General features: G+C 45.8%; 1 protein-coding gene across 1 annotated transcript in view; it reads right to left on the bottom strand.

The window, feature by feature from the left end:
- Positions 1-6209: 6209 nt before the first annotated feature.
- LOC129340952 (gamma-aminobutyric acid receptor subunit gamma-4) overlaps positions 6210-25841 on the bottom strand; it is a 48540-nt gene continuing 28908 nt past the window's right edge. The window contains exons 5-10 of the mRNA XM_054995848.1: positions 21429-21649; positions 20818-20900; positions 15761-15898; positions 13153-13305; positions 7284-7483; positions 6210-6503 (exon numbers count right to left, since the gene is read on the bottom strand). Of these exons, the coding sequence (XP_054851823.1) occupies positions 6210-6503; positions 7284-7483; positions 13153-13305; positions 15761-15898; positions 20818-20900; positions 21429-21649 (1089 nt within the window). The remainder of the gene's footprint in view (positions 6504-7283; positions 7484-13152; positions 13306-15760; positions 15899-20817; positions 20901-21428; positions 21650-25841) is intronic.

Raw genomic sequence — 25841 nt, 5'->3', positions numbered from 1 at the left:
CCGGGCAGAAGAAGCCCGGTGGAGCTGGCTCTCCTGGTGGGAGGGGATAGAATCTTCTCATCCCTCTCAGCACCGGGAGAGCTGGCGCCGCTGGGCTGCTGCGACCTGGTGCAAGAGGGGCGGGGAGATTCTCTCCATCCTTCTTGCACCAGGAAAGGGGCAGCCGGCACTCAGCCGCTTGTCGGTGAAGCCCCCGACGAGCAGCTGATTCAGGGGTTTAAATGCCCCTTTCCGTGCCGCTGAGCAGCGGCACGGAAAGGGGCATTTAAACTCCGAAGCTTCCCAAAGCTATACAAATAGCTTCGGAAATCTTTGATTCCGGGTTTCCAGGGCAACAGCAGGAGTTCAGACAATCCCTACCTGTGTTGCCATGGGAATTGATTGCAGGTACCAGACTGTCTGGCTTGACGAACAGCAACGAACAGCAATGAACGAGGCTTGCAGGGACCACCTGTTCGTTTGGAATGGGGTCTCAGGAACAGCCTGTTCGTGGGCTTTTTTGCGTTCGTAATGCTGTTTGTGCTTATGTCTACTCCCCACACTTTTTTTGTGTGGGATGCTATGGGATCTGTAGTTAGCTGTAGTGTGGATAAAACTCATCTATGTCTGTGAAATTTTTGGACCCCACAATGTTGATAATGCCATCAAACAGCCTCATGAATAAATCATTGTGTGGGACCATGATTCGACACCAACAAAACCACTTCAGGGGGGGCTCTGCCAATTTCATGACAACTTCAAAGCCTCAAAGATAACTTTGATTTTAATTTTTTTCCTATTAAAACAGGCAAGAACCCACTTGATGCACACTGCAACTGCTGTGTATGTGTTTGTGTAGTGCGCGTGCATGCAGAAAACTAGGCAATCTCTAAAGCTCAGAGGCAGGAGAAAAACATCCAGTATCTTCATCTCTTATTCATTATGTGTGCCAGAATCTCTGTTTTTCCTCTTTTGCTTGGGTGGGTTTTTGAATATCTGCTTATTTTTGTTGTTTGATGAAAGAGAATGATCTCGACCAGCGGTATCAAGAGGTCTCTGAAGGGCTCTTGACCTGAACACAGACCCAACATCTCCAGAACTTGTTGCACTGCAGGGGGGACGGGAGGGGAGGAGGAGAGATTGCTCCTGCTTCTGAATGGGCTGAAGGGAAGGATCCTGACAGATATTTGCAATTTGCTTTTCAACACGGTGCTTGTACTTCAGAGGAGGGCATGTTGACATACACAGAGACCCTTCAATGGGACAAACAGGTGAAGTATTTCCGGAGCTGATCCATATCCCTCCCCATCGTGGCAGCTGTTGCTATGTAACCATCTGATTTGTTTGTACAAATGAAGTGGTTTTCTTCATCAATTTATTTCCTTCCTAGAGTAGAGAATGTGTCCTCAGGATCTCTGGTACAGCAGAGGTTGGCTCAGAGGTTTCCAAACACAGTGCAGAACTGTCTCAGATGAGCAAAAGCCTGCCAGAATTGGATTTTCCCTTCTTGTACTAATGATTTTCTTTCTGTAGCAGGCAACAAAGCCATTGGCCCAGCAAACACATCAAGATGAGCTCTCACAGAATTGGATGCTGCTGCTGGCAACTAAAACAACCCTTAATTGAGGTCATCTGATCCATGCTTTGTGGCAGGTTCAGGTACCCCCAGATTTAATTATCAGAAAATAAAAATATATGCCTTGACATTATTTGGGGGCTTTCTTTTCTCTCTTATGTTGTGCCTGTTACTCCCTCTCCAGTAGGGTTGCCAGCTCCAAGTTGGGAAATTCCTGGAGATCTGGGGGGGGGGGGGGTGAAACCTGGAGAAAGTGCATTTTGGGGAGGGAAAGAACCTTGGCATGGCAAAATTCCATAGAGTCCAGCCCCGAAAGTAGCCATTTTCTCCAGGTGAACTGATCTCTGTGGCCTGGAGACCAGTTGAAATTCCAGGAGATCTCCAGCCACTACCTGGAGGCTGGCAACCCTACTCTTCAGGTAGGGCTGGCAACCTTCTGGTGGGGTTTAAAAATCTGCATTACAATCTCTAAGCTAGAGAAAATGTCCCTGTAGAACATGATTGTTTTGATGGTGGAATCTATGACGCTGTATGTGGTCCTGTCCCATCACTCTGCAAACCCCACCCTCCACAGCCTCTACCCTCAGATCTCTAGGATTTTCCAATCCTGACTTGGTAGTCTTGTTGTAGGTCACATTCCTCTCTGCCCACCTGTTTCCTGCTATGGTCAACACCCCTCAGTTGTCTATCACCCTTGCGGCCATCATCAGGAGCAGCTAATATCCTTTAAGACCCAGCAGACATGACTTCAGTATCTTTATGAAACTCTGTGTGAACTGCAAAATGTTGGTCTCCAGAAGAACTACTCTTTATATATCAAAAGGTAGTGTTTTGAGACTGCCCACCCCGTCCAACTTTAGCTGTTGACAAGCAAAATGCCCATTAACACACCCAACAATTTCATTGTTCAAGACCCAGTGGTTACTTTAAGAGGCCCACTGGGTTTCCATAGCAACCACAAGGCCTGTTCAAGATCCTGACTATTTCCTATGGCAGCACTGGAGGAAAACAAAATGATATGGGAGGAGCTGAAATCCAGAAAATTTCAGGCGAGGAGAGGTCTGGGAGAGTTTTCCTTTTGCAGTGAAATCACAGGTTCACTGCTTACTTCTCGTGGTGCCTGCCTGGTCTTTTCTTCAGGGATTTAAGAAGTTTGTCAACAGGCCAGGAGGGGAAAAAAAGTCCTATCTTTTGAACAGAGATTGAACAGGATGTTATTTACCTCCATGCTATGAAAAGCTTTCTATAAATGAAACCTTTATTAAAGGAAAATAATATTTTCCTCCAGTCTAATAGCAATCCTGCTTCAGGAAAGTGCTTGGCAATTTTGATCTCATGCACCTAGTTGACAAGATCATACATGGTGACGAGTAGATCCTGCCTCACTAAGAAGTAGGGTTGCCAACTCTTGGGTAAGGGGAGCTTGTGGACATCAACGTTTTGAGAAGAGGAGGGAGCTCAGCAGGGATCTTATTCCATAGAATAAGAAATTATTCTTATTCCAAAGCAGCCATTTCTTCCAGCGAAACTGATCTCTTGTCATCTAGAGATCAGTTCTAATTCTGGAAGAACTCCGGGCCCCTCCTCGACGTTGGAAGCTCTACTGAGAAGATACCTTTAAGGCCATAGAATCTGCCTCTAGAGAAAGCGGGAGGAATAGAGAGAGTCTGAGAGTGGAACTACAAGTGACAAAAGGCACAGATTGGACACTTGTCAGCTTCCCTCAAGTTTTGATGGGAAATGTAGGCATCCTGGTCTTGCAGCTTGACTCTCTGACTGCTGTCCAATGGACTTTTCAACTGTCACTTGTCCAACATTCCGCCAAGCTGCCTACATTTCCCATCAAAACTTGAGGGAAGCTGACAAGTGTCCAACCTGTGCCTTTTGTCACTTGTGGTTCTGCTCTGAGAGTGGTATCTCTGTACACTAGACAGATGTGTTGGGCTTAGGGTTGCCAGCTTCAAGTTGGGAAATTCCTGGAGATCTTGGGGGTAAAACCTGGAGAAACCTGGAGAAAGTGGGGTTTGGGGAGGTAAAGGACCTTGGCATGGCATAATTCCATAGACCTCACCCAAAAGGTAGCCATTTTCTCCAGGTGAACTGATCTCTGTGGCCTGGAGACCAGTTGTAATTCTGGGAGATCTCCAGCCACTACCTGGAGGCTGGTAACCCTAGTTGGGCTAGGCATTGGTGGTGGCTGGCAAGCATCTGGTTGTCATTATAGAGCCAGGTATGACTGGCTGGCAGAATTGTGATTATGCCCAACAGCATGTTGGAGAGGCCTGGCTTGTTGAAGCCATTGAGCCAAACAACATGCTGCTGCTCACACTTTGTCCTGCCTGAGGCTATCAGAGTGACAAAGATGAACTTGATGAAGAGGATTTACAGGAAATGGAATACTTCTCTTGTTCTGGGGATCTCTCGCCACTCTTGGGTGTGACTTGCAGTAAGTTCCTGTTCTGAAGGCTGGCGTTCCTCTTACCCTTCCTTTAAATCTGTGTTTGGAAATAGAAATTGGGTGTGGAGAGGTATGTAATAAGTGAAGGAGGAAAGGAGGGATATAATGCCCATTGGCTTTTTTTTTTTGCTGGGGCTTAGTCTTCTGTTCTGCCTTGGCTTCTGATGTCAAACCTGCCTGCTGAAAGGGCAGCCGTGGGCTTGGAATCCTTGCCAGATTGGCCATTTTAGGGCCAAACTAGACAATACATGTGAGAGGTGTCATGTTTGGATCCTCCATCTTGACTAGGGCAACTTCCCGCCCCTGCCTGCTCTCTGGCAATTGAGCAGTGGGAGAAAATGGGGAAGGGGATGATTTTACAGACATGGTGATGTTACTTCTGCTCACTATTTCTGAAATGCTCTAGAAATTTCCCCAGTCTCTAGGGTGATCATCCAGAAGTGATGTCACCACATCAGCAATGCTCTCCCTTCCCATACACTGTCCCCCACAAACTCCCAGGGATTACTAGTATATAGCTGAGGCAATCTTAGGCCTGGCTTGCACTTGATTTTGGGGAACTAACATTTCCAAGCACTCTGGGACCTGAATTGGCTTGGGAGCATGGCTGAAGTGGTGGTGGTGGTGGTGGAGCTGTTTGCCTCATTGTGGCCCACATCTGCAGCACTTTGGCTTGGGAAAATGGTATGGGAGGAAAGGCTAAAGCTCCACCCCCCGCCAAATCACACTCCCAAGCTAATTCATGCTCCTGAGCATCTGGGAACATTAGTTCTCCAAAATCTCATGTGACTGCAAGTCAGGGCCTCCTGCTGTGTGTCACATGTATCATCTGCTTTGGCCCTCAGTAACCCATTTCTGATTGGAAGCCTTCCTGGAAAGTGGACTTGTCAGTCAGGGCATTGTTATGGCCTTTTATGGCATGTCCTCCAGGGGCGACTTGCTTCTTCCACAGTTAAAAATTTAAGTTTTCCCCCCTGCCCCATAGAGACCTATTTGACCAGGGAGGCCACAAAAGCTTATAGAGCTGAAATGATGCAATAGTATGACCTCTCCTGATCTCCTGACATCAGCAGGTTTACAGCCTGGCCTGACAGAGGAACCGTAGATCGAACCCATCCCCATTCCTGGCTGTGTTTCTTCTTCAAATCCAGATTCGGCAAAACAGATGGGAAATCTTGGCCCAGCCTTGCATACAGCAGTTCACCGAAAGAAGAAAGGGCTGGCTTGCCTTTGCAACTCGCATTCTGGCTGGGCCCCATTAGGAGATCCTTATCCAAATATTGTGCCATCATGCAATTAAGCTCACCCGTGCTTCCACAGAACCCAGGCAAGGCTAAATTTATGAATGTATTAAACATGACATATCATTATTCAGATCATATTCAACAGTGTCAGAACTCATCTCCAGTCCTGGCTGAATTCGCTCTCTAAGAATAGGACCCAACGCACCAGCTGTCCCTGTCAGCATCTTTTCTGCGTCCCACATCTCTCCCAGTGACAGCCCCTTAATGTGACATTCACTCCTGAAGTATGTTCTCTTTAAAACATTTATTTGCAATTTACCTCATGAGTAAATATTAATGGGAAGCAGCTTTGAGCAAACAGTAGCTGCTTGTAAGGTTGAAAGCCCCTGGCAGCACCCCAGTTACACCAACTCAGAATCTGACCCTCCAGGAAGATCTTCTCTTATTCATTCTGAGCTTCACATTTCCCAACCCTGGTATAGACGTTTATTATATACTGTTTATTCACTTTTACAGGGAAGGGAGAAACACAAAGACATCCTTGACACACCCTTTTGCCGGATAACCTTCAGTGGATCTGCAGGGAATGTCTGCAAGCAATAGTTCATGACTGTTAAGCTTGCTTGAATCCCATTGTACTGGATGGGGGGTTGATTTGGAAGATATCTAGGGACATCAGCTTTTCTCAGCTGAATATTGCAGTACAATAATTTTAAAGATACTGCAGAGATCTGCATGGTTTCCCACAAAAAAGCATCTCCAACAACAACAAAAGAAGAGACGCTAAAGGTGGGGGAAGGAGGCTAGAGTTTAGCTTCTGTTCATATAGTGCAGGGCCCAATCATTCCTCCTGGCCCCACCCTGTGTCTCCCCCTGGGTTTGAAAATGTGCTGTGAGACAGGGAAAGAGACGGACAAGACAATTCTTTTCTGAAAACCTTTATTTGAGGAAACTAGAGATAGAGATAGGCGATCCAGTACACAATATTGAAGAGCAGGAAGGCAGTGGGGAAGAAAACTCGAGAATAGGAGTCCAGGCGGGAAATGTGGATGCGGATCCGACCCTCCCGCCACATCCCTGTTTGACAGTCCTCAATGCAGCAAAAGAACCTCTGGCATTCCTTTCCTTCTGCACAAGGGGAGCCCAGCTCTTCACTCTCATCGTCTTCTACCTCTGGAGGCCAGTGCAGCATGCTGTTGATGTTGATGGTGGTGTAGGAGGGCACCATGTGGGCATGACTGGCTGGCTGGAGCAGGGTAAAAGGGAGGTAAGAGAAGCAGTGAAAAAGCAGAGACTTCGGCCTCCATCCTCCAAGCCACCCAGCTTTCTTCAGCTGGTGCTCCGGCATCTGTTTGGCAGACTGCAGGCACGGAGGTGGGGTGGAGGGGAGTCTCATCCTCCATGTCTCACCAACGCAGCTCACTGTAAGCACAGATGAACCTGATACCTGCTCAGTGCGCCCAACTAAATTCCTGGGCCCCAAAATGCAAGCCACCAGGGCTGAGCTCATGTCTAGACAGCAAAAAGCAATGGGGAGAAGCAAAGGTAACCTCTCTGTGGCTTTGCACCAGAAGGTTGCTCAGTACTGGGAGGTGGCATTGTACAATTAAGAATTTCTCGAAATTCAGGAGTAAAGCCTTGTTCTGCAATAGGGGCAGGGGTTGAAGGGGGAGGGAGGGAGAATGCAGAGGCAAGTGCTACATAAAAGTGGAAATATTTGGGAGGTCTAAAATGGATAAAAGCATTGCAAAGCCCCACCTGTTCATAAGGATCACCCACTGTCACAAACTTTCCCCATAAGTTGGCTTCAGATACTGGCTCTGCTAGCACACTGTTCCATCCAAGGTCATTAGTGGGATCTCACACACTACCCAAAATGTTGAAGTTGCCATCACAAGACATTGCACCATTTGTTTATCTTCCTTTCTTCTTTCCTTTATTTGATTGGATCCAATTGTTGGATGGACCCAATGTCTCTGCTCTGCTTGGCAGCATCCCCCATCATTTTCTAACAATGCTTACTCACCAGCCTGGGTTTCTTGTTGTGCTCTATAGGTTTCTTGTTTCCCACCAGGTAGTTGAGTGTTGCATATTCAATGAGGGCGGCAAAGACAAAGATGAAACACACAGAGACGAACAGGTCCATGGCTGTGATGTACGAGACCCTGGGTAGATGCTTGCGAGAGATGGTACTCAGCGTAGTCATGGTGAGCACAGTAGTGATACCTGGGGGAAGAACTACATATGTTAGCTGACATTCAAAGGACCACCCAACAATTCCAAGTTGAGCAAAGGGAAGAAAGAAACTCTTGAGTTTAATATGGAGATGGATGTTGGGACTTTACCTACCTGAGAGATGGCCCTTTGGGGACTGAGAAAGAGGTGTGTATGTGTGCATGCATTCACACACAGGGGAGGGTCTCCTGGTATGAACTTGTAGAGCAATTGTACTTTTCACAGCATTGTCTCCTAGCAGTCCCCTTTCAAGATTATGATCTGCTATGGCTCAGGCTCAGGCCTTTTTCATTGCTCTACTGCTTTGAGAGTGTAAAATAGACCTATTGAAAAGAGCTCACGGGGCAGCTTGAATGTTATCAAAGTGGGCTCTTGCTTATCTGTTTTAATTACCTGTTATAATGATGTGTTTTAATGATTTTAACAGATTATTATTTTTGTATTTCATTTATTCTTGTTACCATCCCTGGATCCTGTGTTCTAGAAAGATAGGATATGTAAATACTCTGAATCGATAAATAGAATAGACTGAATCTGGATGAAGTTCTCCCAGTTCTATGGTTGTTGTGGGTTTTCCGGGCTGTATTGCCGTGGTCTTGGCATTGTAGTTCCTGACGTTTCGCCAGCACCTGTGGCTGGCATCTTCAGAGGTGTAGCACCAAAAGACAGATCTCTCAGTGTCACAGTGTGGAAAAGATGTTGGCAGGTCATTTGTATCTACTCAGGAGGGGTGGGGTTGAGCTGAGTCATCCTGTAAGAGTTTCCCAGGGTGTGGAATGCTAATGGCGGGAGGCTTCACTGTATCCTGAGGAGGTTCTTTTGCATATGGATTGGTACTTGATGTGCTAATCTTCTCTGCAGGGCTATTGTCGGGGATAGAATGTTTTGTTAGCCTGGTGTTTTTCAGAACTGGAAACCATGCTCTGTTCATTCTTAAGGTTTCTTCTTTCCTGTTGAAGTTTTGCTTATGCTTGTGAATTTCAATGGCTTCCCTGTGCAGTCTGACAAAGTAGTTGGAAGTGTTGTCCAGTATTTTGGTGTCCTGGAATAAGATACTGTGCCCTGTTTGAGTTAGGCTATGTTCAGCCACTGCTGATTTTTCAGGTTGTCCAAGTCTGCAGTGTCTTTCATGTTCTTTTATTCTTGTCTGGATGCTACGCTTTGTGGTCCCGATGTAAACTTGTCCACAGCCGCAGGGTATACGGTATACTCCTGCAGAGGTGAGGGGGTCTCTACTGTCTTTTGCTGATCGTAGCATCTGTTGTATTTTTTGGGTGGGTCTGAATACTGCTTGAAGGTTATGCTTTTTCATAAGCTTTCCCATCTGATCAGTAATTCCTTTGATATATGGCAAAAACACTTTTCCTGTAGGAGACTGTTTTTCCTTGGTTGTTTGATTCATCCTGGGTTTGATTGCTCTTCGGATTTCATTTCTGGAGTAGCCATTAATTTCCTCATTGAGAAAGTGCGGCTCACATATCCGTCTTGCACGATCCACTAATGTTTTCATTATGCCTCTTTTCTGTCGGGGGTGGTGATTGGAGTTTTTGTGTAAGTACCGATCAGTGTGAGTTGGTTTCCTGTAGACCTTGTGACCTAACTGAAAGTTTGCTTTGCGGATGACCAAGGTATTCAGGAATGGGAGTTTTCCCTCGATTTCTTTCTCCATTGTGAATTGTATGTTCAGGTGGATGTTGTTGAGATGATTCAAAACCCCCATCAATTCTTCCTCCCCATGGCTCCAAATGATAAATGTATCATCCACAAACCGGAACCATACACTAGGTTTGTGGGGTGCTGATTCTAGAGCTGTTTTTTCAAAATGTTCCATGTAGAAGTTTGCTATAACTGGGCTGAGTGGGCTCCCCATGGCCACCCCATCCATCTGTTCATAGAATTCATTGTCCCATTGGAAGTAACTGGTTGTCAGACAATGGTGGAATAAGTGAAAGACACTGCAGACTTGGACAACCTGAAAAATCAGCAGTGGCTGAACATAGCCTAACTCAAACAGGGCACAGTATCTTATTCCAGGACACCAAAATACTGGACAACACTTCCAACTACTTTGTCAGACTGCACAGGGAAGCCATTGAAATTCACAAGCATAAGCAAAACTTCAACAGGAAAGAAGAAACCTTAAGAATGAACAGAACATGGTTTCCAGTTCTGAAAAACACCAGGCTAACAAAACATTCTATCCCCGACAATAGCCCTGCAGAGAAGATTAGCACATCAAGTACCAATCCATATGCAAAAGAACCTCCTCAGGATACAGTGAAGCCTCCCGCCATTAGCATTCCACACCCTGGGAAACTCTTACAGGATGACTCAGCTCAACCCCACCCCTCCTGAGTAGATACAAATGACCTACATCTTTTCCACACTGTGACACCGAGAGATCTCTGTCTTTTGGTGCTACACCTCTGAAGATGCCAGCCACAGCTGCTGGCGAAACGTCAGGAACTACAATGCCAAGACCATGGCAATACAGCCCGGAAAACCCACAACAACCATCGTTCTCCGGCCGTGAAAGCCTTCGACAATACATCTCCCAGTTCTGCTTGCAAAATTACAAATATGACCCCTCCATAGACATGGTATTCAGTGGATTTGGGGACAATCATGTTAAATTACTGAACTGACTGAGATGAACCTTTATTGTCTTAAATGTCAACAAGGCTTAGAATTCACAGAGTTTGTGGTTGGGTCCCTAAATATGTATAAGGAAGCCAGGGATTTGGTCTTGGTCCTGGAAGCAAGAGGGCTAGAAGGGCCCAGACACACTGCAAAAAACTCACAGTAAGGGAATCGTAGGAGGACACTGGAATGTCCCAGGACATACAGACCACAGTGTGAGAAGTCTGCTTTCAGGAGATTGTATATAAGACTGGATAGGAGAGTCAGTGCAGAGATATTTTCTGCCTTAGACAAGCCATAGGTCTTGCTAGTGACCTTCACTTCCTTTATTTCCCCTTCCAGCTTGCTCCGTCTCCTGCCTGACAGACTTAACCCCACCACCAAAGTTCACAATTTACTTTCTAAACCCCATATTAAATCAGCACAACTGAAGGGCAATGCTTATTTCATTAAGAACATATAACAGATAATAAGGGTTGATGGGGAATGTCATTGTATTGGCTAATTGTACTTGGTGAGGCACAGTTAAGGTATTGGTGGACAAAGGGAGGTATGATGGTGGAAGGAGGATGAGCCAGGCGACAGTCATCAGGTTATTCTCATGGCCCACCCCTTCTTCTAGTCGTTCCAGCCAAGGGGACTGTGATAATCTTGCTCATCACCCATCAAGCCTTAAAGAGCTACTTTTGAATGGCAGGTTAGTTTATAGTAAAACCTTTCTCATCCAGGATCTAATACTAGGTTGGGTGGCCTGTGCTCTCTCATGTTTCTGAGGCACTCCCTAAGTGAATTGCTACCCAGAGCCCAAATTCTGAGGGTACGTTCCTGGTGCTGAGAACTTGGGATAAAATAGGGATTCTGTTGGTGTATTATCCACTCCCTGCCTGATCTGATGGTGGTGGTCTCAGATTCGGCATTGAAGACTTCAAGGTTTCTTGTCCTCGGGGAATTCAATGTTCATGATGAGACCACTCCAACAGAAGCATCTCAGGACTTCACTGTTGCTATGATAACCATGGGCTCTCCCAGAACCTTCTATCCCTACACATATAGATTTGGTTTTCTCAAGGGACAAAGTGCAGATTTGGTAATGGGAGTGTGTGGATTTTCAGCCCTGCCCTTGTCATGGACCAACTGTTCCCTAGCAATGTTTAGACCCATGGACACTCAGAACCTCAGCAAGGGTGGGGGACTGGTTAGGATGATACAAATCAGGAGGTTGATAAACCTGGGGGGTCCATCTCTTGGAGATTTTCGGGTCGTCAAGGTTGGTTCTGCTGTCACACACTTGACTGCTCTGTGGAAATTGCAGACGACCTGGGCTGTAGGCACAATTGCTCCTGAGCACTCTCTTCCCTCCTGTGGAGCCTGGAAAGCTCCTTGTTTCAGTGAGGAGCTTTGGGGAATGAAGTGGCTGGGCAGACAGAGTGCAGGTGGAGGAAAACTTGAAGTGAATGTGACTGAGCATGGCTGAGAGCACATTATTGTGTCAGCTCTGTGGCAATGATGGCAATAAAGGGAGCTGTTCTTTGCCACCACTGTCCCTGCACAATACCACCTGGCAAAACTTTTCTGGGTTGTGAGGCAGCTACTATTCCAGGCCCTGAGGATGTAGTCCTGGAAGACATGCAGGCCCATTGTGACTCCTTTGCAAAGCATTTTGCAGATACAATCCCTTGCTCCCATTCTAACAGATTCCATAGCTGGTTCAATTTAGGCTCAGGACATTACTGGACTGGAGCTCAGCCTGGCCCTGGTTATCTGGATGACTTTCAGCTGGTGAGGTTTGATGAAGTGAACAAGCTGCTTAGAAATGTGGAGGCACATCACATCCAGACATGACCCTTGTCCTTTGTGGCTGTTGGTGTCAAGCCTGGCTGGGTTGGTTAAGTGGGCCCAGGAAGTAATGTGCCTCTTTGGGAGGGTGCAGTTCTGTTCATTAGACCCCGCAGAAGGCATCTATGGACCTAACGGACCAAAACAACTACCATTTGGTGGCCAAGATTACTTTTTTGGGGCAAAGTGCCTGAATGAATGGTAGTTATGCAGCTTCAGGCAGTTTTGGAGGAGACAGATTATCTAGACCCATTTCCATATGGATTTATGCCTGGGTTTGTGATTACATTGGCTGGTCTGACTGATGATCTTTGCTGGAAGAATAACATGGGGAGAACATCTATGGGTTGATTCTCCTGGACTTCTTGGTGGCTTTTGATAGCATCAACCATGGTATCCTTCTGGAGAAGCTGGCTGGGTTGGGAGTACCATGCTACGGTGGTTCTGATCTTACTTGAGTAATGATAACTGCCACCAGTACTTGAAGGGCTGTCATATAGAAGATGGTGCAGAGTTGTTTTCCGCTGCCCCAGAAGGTCAGAACAGAACCAATGGCTTGAAATTAAATCAAAAGAGCTTTCAGCTAAACATTAGCCGAACTTCCTGACAGAAGAACTTCCTGACAGAGTGGTCCCTCAGTGGAACAGGCTTCCTTGGGAAGTGGTGGGCTCTCCTTCTTTGGAGATTTTTAAGCAGACACTAGGTGGCCATCTGACAGCAATGCTGATTTTGTGAACTTGGACAGATCATGAGGGAGAGGGCAGAATGCGTTACATCAGTGCTTAGTTCTCGTGGCCTTCTTACATGCCTAGGGTAATGCCGATCGCCACCTTGGGGTCAGGTAGCAATTTTCCACAGGCCAATTTGGCTAGGGATCCTGGAGGTGTTTTGCCATCTTCTGGGCTTGGAGCAGGGGTCACTGGGACAGTTGGGGCAGGGGGGGGAGTAGTTTTGAATTTCCTGCATTGTGCAGGGGGTTGGACTAGATGACCCTAGAGATCCCTTCCAACTCTATGATTCTATGATTTTAGGCTATTCCATTATGTTCTGACTGAATTGTTAATGCTGAATTTTAATTAATAACTTTATTATGTTTTATGTTGTACCCTGCCCTGGACATGTTCCCTGGATAAAAGGAACAGATATATTCCAAACAAACAAACATAGACGAATGCCTTCCTTACCCAGAGATGTCCTGGCAGGCGTGGAGTCCCTCTTGATCCAGAAGGAGACCCAGGACAAAACAACGGTCAAGATGCATGGGATGTACGTCTGGATAGCAAAGTAGCCCATCCGTCTACTCAGGTCGAAGGACACTGTCATGACCATGTATTCTCCTGGGGGAAAGCATAGAAAGCAGGCATATCAGAAAAGACCACGTCATGAACCCAGCCACAACAGCTTCTGCCTAACTTTGATTATGTCCATCCTGACTTTTTCATAGGTTGTAGGCTCAGTGATTTAAATATGCCTAACTTAGACTGGTAGCAATTACAATGGAGAGCTCCACAGGGAAGACAGAGTCTCTGCTGCATTGATTAGGGATGATCAGAGCACACTCGTCATCCCTATCGCCAGATCTGTACCTGCTTATTTTTCGTTTTCTTCCTGTCTCCTAAATCCTTTTGCCTCTGAAAAATGATTTCAGTGTATTAGCGGCCTTCTCCTAACCAAACATTAGAATATCTTGATCCAGGTGGTATTCTGAGGATTCTGAAAGAAGGAATCACAGGGGTTTGGGGGATTTTTGCTCAGCTAAATTGTACAAGTAAAGTATTTATGATTAAGGCAGCCATTTCCCATAAATAGCCTGAATCAAGAAACGTACTGACTGTTGAAAACAAGGCTTTGCCCAGAGAACACCTCCAGTTAAAATGTGCTTCTTTAAAAAAACCCATTTGTAATCTGCTAATCATGAATGCAGATTAAGAGTATATATTAATCAATACAAGATTTCAGAGTAAATTACATTTTCCCCACTGAAATAGCTTCTAAGACTTCTGATGGAATTGCTCCAGGAATTGCTCCAGGAAAATCAAGTCAGCCTCGGCGCTCAAGGAATGGCTTGCCAGCTGGTGAAAGGAAAAAGAGGGGTTCTCTTCCAAAATGGCAGCGCAGGTAGAGGGGAGAGTATTGCTGGTCCTTGAACTCCTGCTCCTAATATCCTAACATATCTTTAATCTATTCTAGACCCATTTTGATCAGGCGTCAGGCTTAGTTTTTGAACTTATGAATGACCTTTCCTGGGAGTATGATAGGGGGATCACAGCCCTGTTAGTTCTGCTGGGCCTTTCTGAAACTTGCAGTACCCTCAGCCATGGTGTCCTGGACAGTTTGGCTGAGATGGGCGTTGAATGCTACTGTGATTCTATTCTGCCTGGCTGATGCTTTCTAGAAGGCAGGGCTTGGGGAGTTTTGATTGGCACCCTAGTGATTAAATCATGGTGTTACTCTAGATTCTCTTCTGTCACCCATGCTCTTGACCATCTACATGAAAGTTGAGAGAAGACACCCAGAGTTACAGCATCACCAGTACACAGCAACTCTATCTGCCCTTTCCACCTGATTCAGTTGTGACCATGGATGTTCTGGATAATGGGCTGAGCATGATAATAGGCTGGAAGCGGCCAATAAATTGAAGTTCAAGCCAAATAGGACTGCAGAACTGTTGTTTGGTGAAGGTGCTAATTGTCTCATGCAACTGAGACAGTCTAATCTGGGTGGAATAGCACTACTCCCAAAGGAGAAAGAACACAATTTGGGGGTGACCTGCATCTATAGCTGGATACTCAGGTTTCATATGTTGTGTGTAGCTCTGCTGGTTCATCAGCTGGAGAAATCTAACCTGGTCACAGTGATCCATGCTCTTAACACCTTCAGGCTGGATCACTGCAATGTGGTGTATGTGGAGCTGTCTTTGAAGATGGGTTGGAGTTTCAAGAATGAATTTACCAGATTGCTAGATGTGGACTACAGACAGCATATCAAGTCAGATATTTATGATTTTCACTGGCTACTTGGACACTATGATCCTCTCAGTCCCTTCTGTGGCCCCCAGTCTTCAGAACTAAGGTATGTATCCACATGGAATAGGGTTTTTTTCAGGGGTTGTCTCTTTGTTACAGAATGCCTCCCCCCTTTCCCTGTGATTGGCACCATCATTTGGTGTTTTTTTTTTCAATACTGGGCCTATACTGTATTTCAGATGTCTTCCAGCTGATTGTTGTATACATTTTTTCTCCTTCCTGCACTGTAGTTTTGCTTTCATTCTTATTATGACTTTGACTTCTATTTACTTTTAGTTATTTTTGGTTACTTATTTTAGTGTTGCTAGTGTTATTCACATAATTTTTAGTTCACCCAGTGAATTTATTATTTGTTGGTATTGGTATTTTAATTATTTTGTTATACTGATTTTCTGTTGATGTGAACTGCCTTGGGCAGGGGTAGGGGAGAGGCAGTAGACAAAATGATTAAAACAAATAAACACATTAAAAAGAATTCTGAAAAGACTCAGACCTTAAGACTGGCCTCCCAGCTCAGCTATGAAGGAAAAAGCAGGAGTCCTTTTTTTGCAGCAAGTGTGGCTGGCTATGGCTTTCAGCAAGCTCTAAGTGAGGTCCAGGGAGGGGGAAGGCTGCTTCTACATATTCCAGAATTCCTGAGAATTTCTTCCTGCTGCACTGTCCAGGTGCATTGCTGAGGCAACATGCTAATCATCCTTCTGCCATCCCCATGGAAAAGTCCCCCCAGAGCCTGATACCACCTGCCTTATTTGGAATGATGCCTTACCAGCACCTGTTCTGAGAACCTCAGATGTGTTCCTCAGACCCGTGAAGTCAAACTGATACAGCCTCCAGGTGCGTTGGTCAGAGACTTCTATGGAATACCTTCTCCAGCGGTAGATTATTTCATCTCGTGGATAGCCATCTATAAGGGCCAGACAGAAGGAAATCTGAATGTCACACACCCTTCCCAGTGTCATGATGTCCTTCTACACCCTCTCAGTACTCTGTTCCCATCCTGTGATAGCCTGATGCAATAGGCTTTTGATTACTGGGAGAATATTGGGAGAAACACTCCATATTCCATTACATAGAAGAACTGCTTTGCCACATGACTTATCTGTAACCATCCTGATGACATGCGAAAAGATCCTGCCTGCACACCCCCCTTGATATCTTCTGTTTCAATTCTGATTCATTTTGAGTTTCATGTTTCTGGAGCAATGGTGTATTTAAGGGGGCTGATGGGAATCAATGGACGCCAATAAGCCCTTCCTCATGAGCAGAGAGGCTCATCAGCCAGATGTGAAGGTGCTGCTCAGCCAACGGCAGACCTCCAAGCCAGTCATTATAATACCTCTAACGTTGGAGTTGACAGTTCCCATTACAACTGTCCTGCTTCATAGGAAGCATCAGCAGAAGCTTCAGCAAAAATGGAAGGGGCAAATATCAGAATCCCCATCCCATCCCCACTTGCCACTGACAGGTGGCACTTCCCCTTCTGCTTCACTTCTTTAAGCAATGTTCCACTGCCCACCCACACACCCTCTGTGGTAAAATGCATCAGTGACCACTCAAGCTACTGAGTGGCTCCTACACATGGCATTTGTGGTGTGGCTAAGCTATTGGCAGCCGGGGGGGGGGAGAGGGCTCATATTCCTAAATGATCTGGGCTTCTTACTTCACACCCTTGCTCTTGAGGAGGAAGCAGGCATGGTTGTTTACCAGGAAACCGAATAAGATGAAATGTTATCCAGACCCAAGATCATAATGTGAGAGAACTCATTTGTCTGCAGGGGATTCCCTCCCTTGTGAGTTTCAGCTTGGATTCAGATCCCTCCCTTTGTTTGACCACAGGCAGCTGGAGCCAAGAGTGCCTCACTGTGTTGGGGCTTCTTTTCATGTCTCATTAGGATCCTCTCCAGCCCGCAGCCTTTTTGGAAAAGCCCCAAGAACGAAATTGGTGGATGATGCCAACTGTAGATGCTCAACTATCAGTGGGCAGGACTCCAGGCAAGGAAGGTGGGGAGAGGATTGTTGTTGTTATCTTCCCATGTGTGAAACGCATAATATATTGTCGAGCTGTTCAATTTGTCTGAATGATTTACAGAGCCATTTATCAATTTTTTTGTTTCATAAAACAGTGGGCTGGGGAAAAAAACACCCTTCCCCATTTATTTAGAATTACAAATGCTTTTTGCCAAGTCTTTTGGTCCATCTGGCTCAGTAGGCTTGCCTAGTCTGATCAGCAACAGCTCTCCAGTATCTCAGACAAAAGGTAATTCCCAACCCCCTGCTTTCTCAGATTGTGTAACTGGACATACAGAGACTGAACCTGGGACTGATTACAGGCAAAATGTTGCTCAGCCTCTGAGCCATGTGAAACACCAGAGGGTAATTTGATCCCAAAGAGCAAAGGGGAGGGGAATCTGGAGCAGGGCCATGTGCTGGGAGAGGGGGTTACTTCTCCACTACTATTTCCGCCATTGAGATGAGCTCTGGACTACTTTTTTCTGGTAGGAAAAAGGCATCCACAGTGTGCTTTTTTCTCTTCTGGGGTTTAAAACAAACTTGGGGAGATAGAGGAGAATTTTTAACTGAGGAAAGCATGCAGGAAGTTAGAACTGAAGCCCATTCCCCTTTTGACAACCCCATGTCCTGCCCCCTCCCCTTTGCGCTTTACGGTCAAATAAATCACATGGCTGAAATTCCAAGCATGAAACACCATCCTGGAGAGTTTGCCCCTGAGTCTTGATCTGGAAGGAATATTGCTGATACACACCTACCTATTTTACATTCTTGGAACTAAGGCAGGAGCTAGTTTGCTTTGCTTGGACTGGGTGGTTGTCTATGGAGACAAAACGCTTTGTAGTATTAATCCAAACTGAATACTTTTTTTAGACCTAACTGATTTAAGTTTTACTGTTTCACCAGGCTCACATTCCTTGATTTTCTGTGCTTAATTCTACACCTATACAGGTTTTCCAAAATAGCCATTGATTGTTGAAAATATGTCTGATGTTTTGCATGTTAGCATGCTCATAACTGTGCCCCATGCTTTCCAAGCTTTAAAAGACTGCTAGTCTTATGCAATGGGAAGACTTCAGCAAATTTAAGAGATGGATCCAGACTAAATTGTCAATTTCCATTGATTTCCCATTCTAGCAGGGAAAGATAGGGAAAATGTCTTTCTTCAGGAGTCCCTGTCCCCCAGAAGCAGCATTTCATGGAGGTCAGGAGGCTGCAGTATGAGTGGAGAGGCAGGGAAGTTGTGTTTCGCTGATGGAAACGAGTCTAGCTTTAACCCTATGAGTTAATACAGGATGGTCTTGGGAGATGCAATGTTAGCCAGGAAGTGTAGTTTAAAAAGACAGAGCCAAAGGTTCTGTCAATTTCATCTCCCCTTTGGAAGAAGCGAAGAATTCCTTTCAAGCCTCTTCCGGAATTTAAAAGGCACCAGGTAAATTACCATCATCGCCATCATCATCACCATCATCGCTTGTGTTCTCTTGTAATATATTTTCATACTCTGGAAACAAGCCTCCTTACTCTTTGTGGAAGGGGAGCAGCCTGATTCTCCCTGAAAACACAGGGGATGGGTTTTTTAGTTAACTGGAAGGAAATTCATGGGCAAAGGAGATACAGGAGGAGCTAATGTTTATTGGAAGAGACCTTGCTGGGAGATCCGCAAGTGTAGAGGTGTTGATTCTGGCCGAACATTTTATACTCCTTTTTCAGAGCTCTGCTTCAGGAAACTTCTTACAGAGCAGAGCTATATGTCAGCTGCTATGGGAAGGGGGTGGGGCATTTCTTTACCAAAATCCTCAAAGTTGAGCAGAAGAGAAAAGTGTCATTGAGTACAGGGAAGGAATAAGTCCCTCCACAGGTGCTCACCATTTTTGTAAAGAAACACCCCCCATCCCCCCTTCTGTAAGAAGTTTCCTGAAGCGGAGCATCTCCCTACACTTGAGTTTTCATGTGTAAGATGTCTCATGTAGAGAGACTCAAAGACTAGGGCAAGTATCCTGCTTGTTACTTCAGGATGTGGACTTACACTGGTAAGCTGCCCAGGAATTGATATATGTTCAGTTTTCAGCAGGAAGGGGAATTGTGAGGAGATGGCTGCCATCTTGTAAAATCCCTGCTGAGTATTTCTCTCTCTTGTTCTGGAGGTATTTAAAGCTGGGGCATGGCCAGGGGTACAAGCTGAAGGACAAAACCCTAAGAGTTCTTGGCTCTTACCCCTGGCTTGCAGCAGCTTATGGCCTTGGCCTTGATGGACTAACCTGATGGATACCAGCCCAGGATGTTATTTTTATACTATTTTTCATTTAAAGTTTTAAAAAGTTGTACGGGTTTTTGTAAGTTGCTTTTGGTCTCACTGGAGAGAAGAGTGTGATTAAAAATACACTATATAAATGAATAAAATAAATCTTTCCCCTGCCCTTTTATAAGTAATCTGTATGTGTCTTCTTAACACAATGAGATTTGCTAGATCAGCCTGCTCTCCTTAACGGGGAAGATGCTCAACTGCCAGCAGTGAATAGAAAGAAGACTCTTGTTCCAGACCACCTCCATTTCCAAGTGACAGAAAAAAGCATAAAATGCCAGCAGAAACCACCCTTCAAGCCAGACCCCTCTATTTAAGTCCTTGGCAAATGATTTATCAGTTTACAGCCATTCACAAGGGCTATGACAAGAGAGGCTAAGAGGTAGGCTCCTTGGTGTGCTGTTGTTTTGGTGTGTCCACATTATACTCTCCTCCCCTTCCTCCCCCTTCTCCCTGTGTTTACAAGGAAAAGAGGAGGAGGAGGAGAAAGAAGAGGCAGATGCCTGCCTGAAGCAGGAATAGGAGCCTCGCAAGCTGCCAGTGTGGTTTCATCTGGCGTCCTGACTTTATTTGTAAAATGAAATGTCAAAACTATTTCGAAGCAACAATCTTGATGCCTATATGATAGATCCTCAGGGGAAAGGAGAGACCTCACAGCATCGCTAAACTATGTTTATGATTAATTACCAAGCATGCATGGGGTGTACTGCTAATTAGCTACGTGGTAGATGAGCTTGGGATGGGAGGTGCTTGGGAACCACGTGGGCAGTAGGGAGAGGAAAGTGTTTGTGCTGATCATAGACTAGAATCTGTGGTGGTGACATGACAAGCTCCAGGCTTACTTGCTGATGGAGTCAAGCAAAGAGCAACAGGCAACTTGTGTGCTGGTCAGAAAGCAAACAGGCAAAGGCAGAGAGGGTGGGGGGGGGGACAGAATTTGTTTCATTAAAACAGGGAGAAATGGCACCCCTTTTTTTGGCTGCCAGCCAGTTCCATGCCATCTAGATCACAATCTGGGCCTCTGAGGTTAGTGGAGAGGGGCGGGGGGGGTCACTCTCTTGAAGATGAATCTGTGGCATCTGGGAGTGCATGTGGTTTCTGCAGAAAGGGAGCTGGGCAAGAGGAAAGCCAAGCAGTGGGCAGAGATGGAGTGAAAGTGGTTTAGCAGCCATCTTTCAAAGATGGATACACCTTAGTGGGGAAGGGCTTCCTGAAAATCAGTTTTCTCACTCAACACTTAAGCTTCTTGGCCACACTCTTGTAGACAAAGGTTTGGAAATGTACATGTGAATGTTGATGAAGGAGCCTATATTGAGCTTCCTCGACCCTCCCTCCTCACACAGCCTCCCTCCCTTCATTCTTCTTCCCTACAAGCCCAACTTCAGTCCTCCAATCCATCCCTAAATAGTTGGAAGGTGTGCAGATTCCTCTGTCTCCTTCATCACCTTCCCTTCTTGCCACTCTCCTGCTTAGCCCCTTTATACTGTCATGGCATATGTGTGATCAGTACTCACAACTGGAGAAAACGAGAGGGCAGGAGTGTGTGTCCATGGGGAAATTCTGCAGTTGAAGCAGACATTCAGCTTCAATTGTTAACCTAGAGGAGGAGAGAGGGGAGGCTGAGCATTAGCATGACCACAGCGGCAGCTGAGCAACTCACCTTGGCTATGCTGCAGTCGCTCAGTCCTATCCTTCCATGACAATGTTATTTATCCTCAACAGAAGTGCCTCCACATGCTAAACTAAGAGGAGGGAACCACCTAAGGCCACCAAACTCCACCACTGGAACTGACGGAGTTTCTCTTCAGGGTTATTTCTTTCAGTTTGAACCTGGAAATCTCTCCTGCATTCAGACATTAGCCCATGGTATGGTTTAAAGCCAACCCCCCCTCCCCATTAAATAAAGAACATCACATGGGTGGTGCCTCAGCTCTTCAGGATCAGTCTGGGCATCTGGCATCTGTATGGAGTGGGTATTCAGGAGAACAGCGGAGGTCAAGCTGCTCCCCTCCCCGCTTGGGACATGCTGGCATACACTCAGCTTTCCTGAGTTTCGAGAGGAATATAACCCAACGTTCAGTTGCCCCCCCTGCACATTCTCCCCCCTGCAAGAGCTGGCAGCCACCTGAGTGTGTAGAGGACTTTCCCATCATTCCAGATCCGGAGGAGCTGATTGGGGGTGGTGATCCAGTGGGAGTCAGCCCTCTTGGAGTTCCTGAAAAAGGTGTCTGGGATCCAAATCCTGCTCACCATGTTGGTGTTGAGGGTAAGAGCTTTGAGGGTGCTGTTAAAGCGAAGGCGCCGGTCATACCAGGTTTGGGCAAAGAAGATATCGATGGTGTATTCCTGGGAAGGAGGCAAAAAGAGCAGATATTCAGGAGTGTCCTGGCACTGAACTCAATTCAGTGTTTAAGACTGGGGATTTGGAATAAGGCATCACATCCAGGAAGCTGATGATGTCTAAGTATATATTTCCTTTTCAGTCCTGATGTTGCCTCCCAAACCTGGAAATGATGGAATGTGGAGGGTCAGGGAAGGAAGAAATTCAAGCACTAAATTTATTGTATCCATCCCCGGATCCACTTTGAGTAGGGTTCAGATCCCATCCATAATATGGGCCAATCAGATATGGATATTTTATACTGCTGCTGACTCTCTAATATCATCTTCCCAACCTCTCACCATTGTGATTTAGGCCATTTCCACACAGGTTTACCTTCCTTGGGGTTGCCAACTTCCAGGTGAGGTGGGCTCTGGAGTTCTGGAATTAAACTGATCTCCAGAATACAGAGATCAGGTCCCCGGGAAGAAATGACAAATTCAGAGGGCAAACTATGGCATCCCATCTCTACTGAGCTTCTGACGTAGAAAATTTGTGGTGATTGGGGGCACGGGTGCCAGGGAGGGAATTCAGCAGGGATGTGATAAGATAGACTTTGCCCTCTGAATCTGCCCTTTCTTCCAGGGACCTGGTCTGGAGATCAATTGTAATTCCTGGAGAACTCCAGGTCCCACCTGGAGGTTGGTAACCCTAACTTCCTCTCCTTCCTAAACTCTGCCCTTCGCAGGTTCCACACCCAAATCACTAGGGATCTTCCAACCTGGAGTGGGCAACCCTAGCCCTAGGTTCAATGCTGCTGGAAAGCCTCCCCCCCCCCTGTTTCCTGACAGAATCACAGACATAGTACATCTTCTGGGGTTTCTCTGTTTCTTCTTCAGTCTTTTTAAAACCTGTTTTGCTCTAAAGTTATGGGAAAGTCCGCAGCAAATTCCTGCCCTCATGGCAGCCATTTTTCCTTACACTGGCCCCAGGGCAGCCGTTTCCTCTCTCCCCTCTAGCCTCTCCCCTTGTGGTAATGTAAGTGAAAAGATATATCTCTGAAACAGAAGGGGCTTTTTAAAAAGAACCTGTTACGCCTATAGTTATAACCTTGTACTGGTACAGTGATATTTTAGTGCTAACTTTGTTTTAAAAAATTGCAAAAGCCCCGGTGGCGCAGGGGTGGGGGTAGCCTCTGCTGATGGGGGACTGGAGCAGAAAAACTGCAGGGAAACCTGCCATATGAAAGCTTCATTGCCACTGAGCTTTATCTGCAGCCACACCATCAACAGGGAATTCACACAAGCCCATCCCTGTGTGAAAGCCATGTGGAGGACAATAGGCCCCCGGGCCTAGATGTTGCTGTGGTAGGAACATTGGGAACCCTGGCGACTATGTTTTCCATGGATCCCAGCAGCCTTGGACTCAGCTATGTACATGCTCAAGCAGAGTCAAGAACCTGAAGCCTCGGGTCGGTGTATGATGACAATGGAACCCTTCTTGGTCCCCAAGTAAGTATGGGGAAGGCACAGTTGGCAATCGTATTAGTAGGTGGGCTAACATAAAAGCACTTGGGACGTTACTAAATTATGCGAACACACGGTTTCAGTTTTTTAAAAATCCCACTTTCTGACATGAGTTCTCCTGCTTGGGATGAACCTGCAAAAGAGACTTAAGGCAGGTGCTGGATGCCGGAGAGTTCTTGCCTGGCCTATCTTCCCTGCCCCCAGCCTGCCCCAGCACCATCTTTCCAACAGCTAGCAGTAGTGGTAGTGCCTCCCTGCCTGGCCGGGGGTGGGTGGGTGGGGGTTGCGGCAGTCGCACATGTGTCTACATCACATGAGATGGGAGTCATGAGGTGCCTATGGCAACTAAAACCCTTGGACTGTCCCTAAAATGATACATACCTTAACAATTTCAGAATTGGGGACACCGACAACAAACATAGTGTCAAAAAAGACACACAATTACAACATATGAAGGCAGGAAGATGTATTTGTATATCTCTACAAAGGTTTACAGGTAGAATAGGAAATGGAATCACTGGGAAAAGGTGTTTATTTACTGGATGCAGGGCTTTTTTTCAGGGGGAACGCGGGGGAACGGAGTTTCAGAATTGGGGACACCGACAACAAACATAGTGTCAAAAAAGACACACAATTACAACATATGAAGGCAGGAAGATGTATTTGTATATCTCTACAAAGGTTTACAGGTAGAATAGGAAATGGAATCACTGGGAAAAGGTGTTTATTTACTGGATGCAGGGCTTTTTTTCAGGGGGAACGCGGGGGAACGGAGTTCCGGCACCTCTTGAAAATACTCGGCAATAGTGCTTGAAAATAATATGATTTCAAAGAATCCCATGTGTTTCTTCCTCATTTTCCTCTTGAGTTCCGCCTCCTCTTTTCCCAAGCAAGGAGAAGGCAACTGGATATTCCATGTCTAACTGGCATACAGATAGTTTTCAAATGTAGGTGGAAGAAGTGTTTCCCTCGGACTGAAGTTAGAAAAGCATATTAAAGTATCTCTGGTTTGACAAAATCCTTTTTCACACATACATCCAGTCAGGGGTTTTTTTCTGGGAAAAAACCTTGCTGTGAGTTTGGCTGCCAGTGAGAAAGCTGAGAGGAACTGAATGTGCCCTTTGGGCTACAATGAGGTTAGAGACCAATAATGGCCAGAATATCCTAGAGCCAAACCACAGGCTGAGGGAATATGTGACTGCAATTCCAGGCATACTCAGGAAGGAATGTGTGAGAGGAAGATGATTTTTTTTAAAAAAGCTTAAGAGTTAGTGCAGCAAATCATTTTCTTTAACTGAGAAATTGTGACAAGCTGAAAGTTTTGACTTCATCTTGTTAACTAAGAATCATTGCCTGGGGGAACTGCTGTGCAGTGTGTATGTAGATATATGGGTGTGTGTGCACACAGCGGGGGTGGGGGGTCATTCTATGTTGGGAGAATGGCTGTCTACCACAATGGGCAATTTGCCCATGAATTTTCTTCTTACCATTAGCAGCTCACTTATCTCAGCTCCACAGAGATGAAAGCCTTCACTCGCTGAATATTAAAAGGGCCAATTTGTGAGGCATATAGTCTTGAATGGCTTAGGACAGGGGTCCCCAATCTTGTTGAACCTGAGGGCACTTTTGGAATTTTGAGAAAGGGTAGTAGACACCATCACAAAATGATTCACAGAGAGTGTGGCCAATCACAAAATGGCTGCCATGGGGCAGGGAAAATCTCAAAACACTGGAAGCTTCCAAATCAAGCATCCTTCTACAATGAAGACAGCTGCTTCTAAAGGGAGCTCTGGATAAACAGCAGATGAAAAGGTATTGCTTCCTGGACTCTTCTAGAGAATCTCCTGAACCAAGGAGGTGGAGGAAAGCTGTGACTGCCTCTTCAGTTTGGGAACAGATGTTGTTTGGGTTTTGGTTTCCAAAGAAAGGGAAAATCTGCATCATGCATGGCAACAGGGACGGATTACCAAGCTCAGAGACATAAGAAAGTCTGTGCCTATGGTAAGGTTGCCAACTCAGGCTTGGGAAATTCATAGAAATTTGAGGCATAGGGAGGGCAGATCTTGGGGAGGGAGGGAGTTCTGTGAGGATGTGATGCCCCCAAAGCTACCATTTCCTTCATCTGGAGATCAGTTGTAATTCTGAGAGAACTCCAGGCCTTGCCTAGAGGTTGGCAACCCTCGTCTATTGCCAAGCTGCAGCTTGTATGCTCAACATGAGGTCAGCACTTTGCTAGTCAGCCAACTGGTTAGGAGTGATGTGAAGCTCCCTATTTGTGTCTTCCATTCAAGACACTTCGGATTTTATCCCCAAGATTCAAGAAGCAAGTGAAACACATTAGCAGGAGCCAGATCGGGGATCACTGGTTTATATACAACTGGTCTGTCTTTTATGAATTGCCTCTCAGCACAGAGGACAGAAATCCAGTAAAAGAAATCCAGATGAAGCATTAAACTCTTCTCCTGTCCCATTTTCAATGCAATGCAGAGACTAATTAAACTGGTTTATATCATGGTATATCTATATTCTTAAAATGCAATCCTGATTGAAAAGCGGCATTTCTCTTTAGTGCCAACTGTGATCTTACATCAGCAACACAAGATCCCCTCTCAAGTGATTGCTTTCTTTGGTTTTCTTCCCCTTTCCAAATGAGGCTGAAAGAGACAGTTTAGCTATCTCGACACCCATTCAC

This window comes from Eublepharis macularius, chromosome 13 (genome assembly GCF_028583425.1).
Source record: "Eublepharis macularius isolate TG4126 chromosome 13, MPM_Emac_v1.0, whole genome shotgun sequence".
NCBI lineage: Eukaryota > Metazoa > Chordata > Lepidosauria > Squamata > Eublepharidae > Eublepharis > Eublepharis macularius.
The sequence above is the reverse complement of the archived record's forward strand: the minus strand, read 5'-3'. Positions and strand labels throughout refer to the sequence as shown.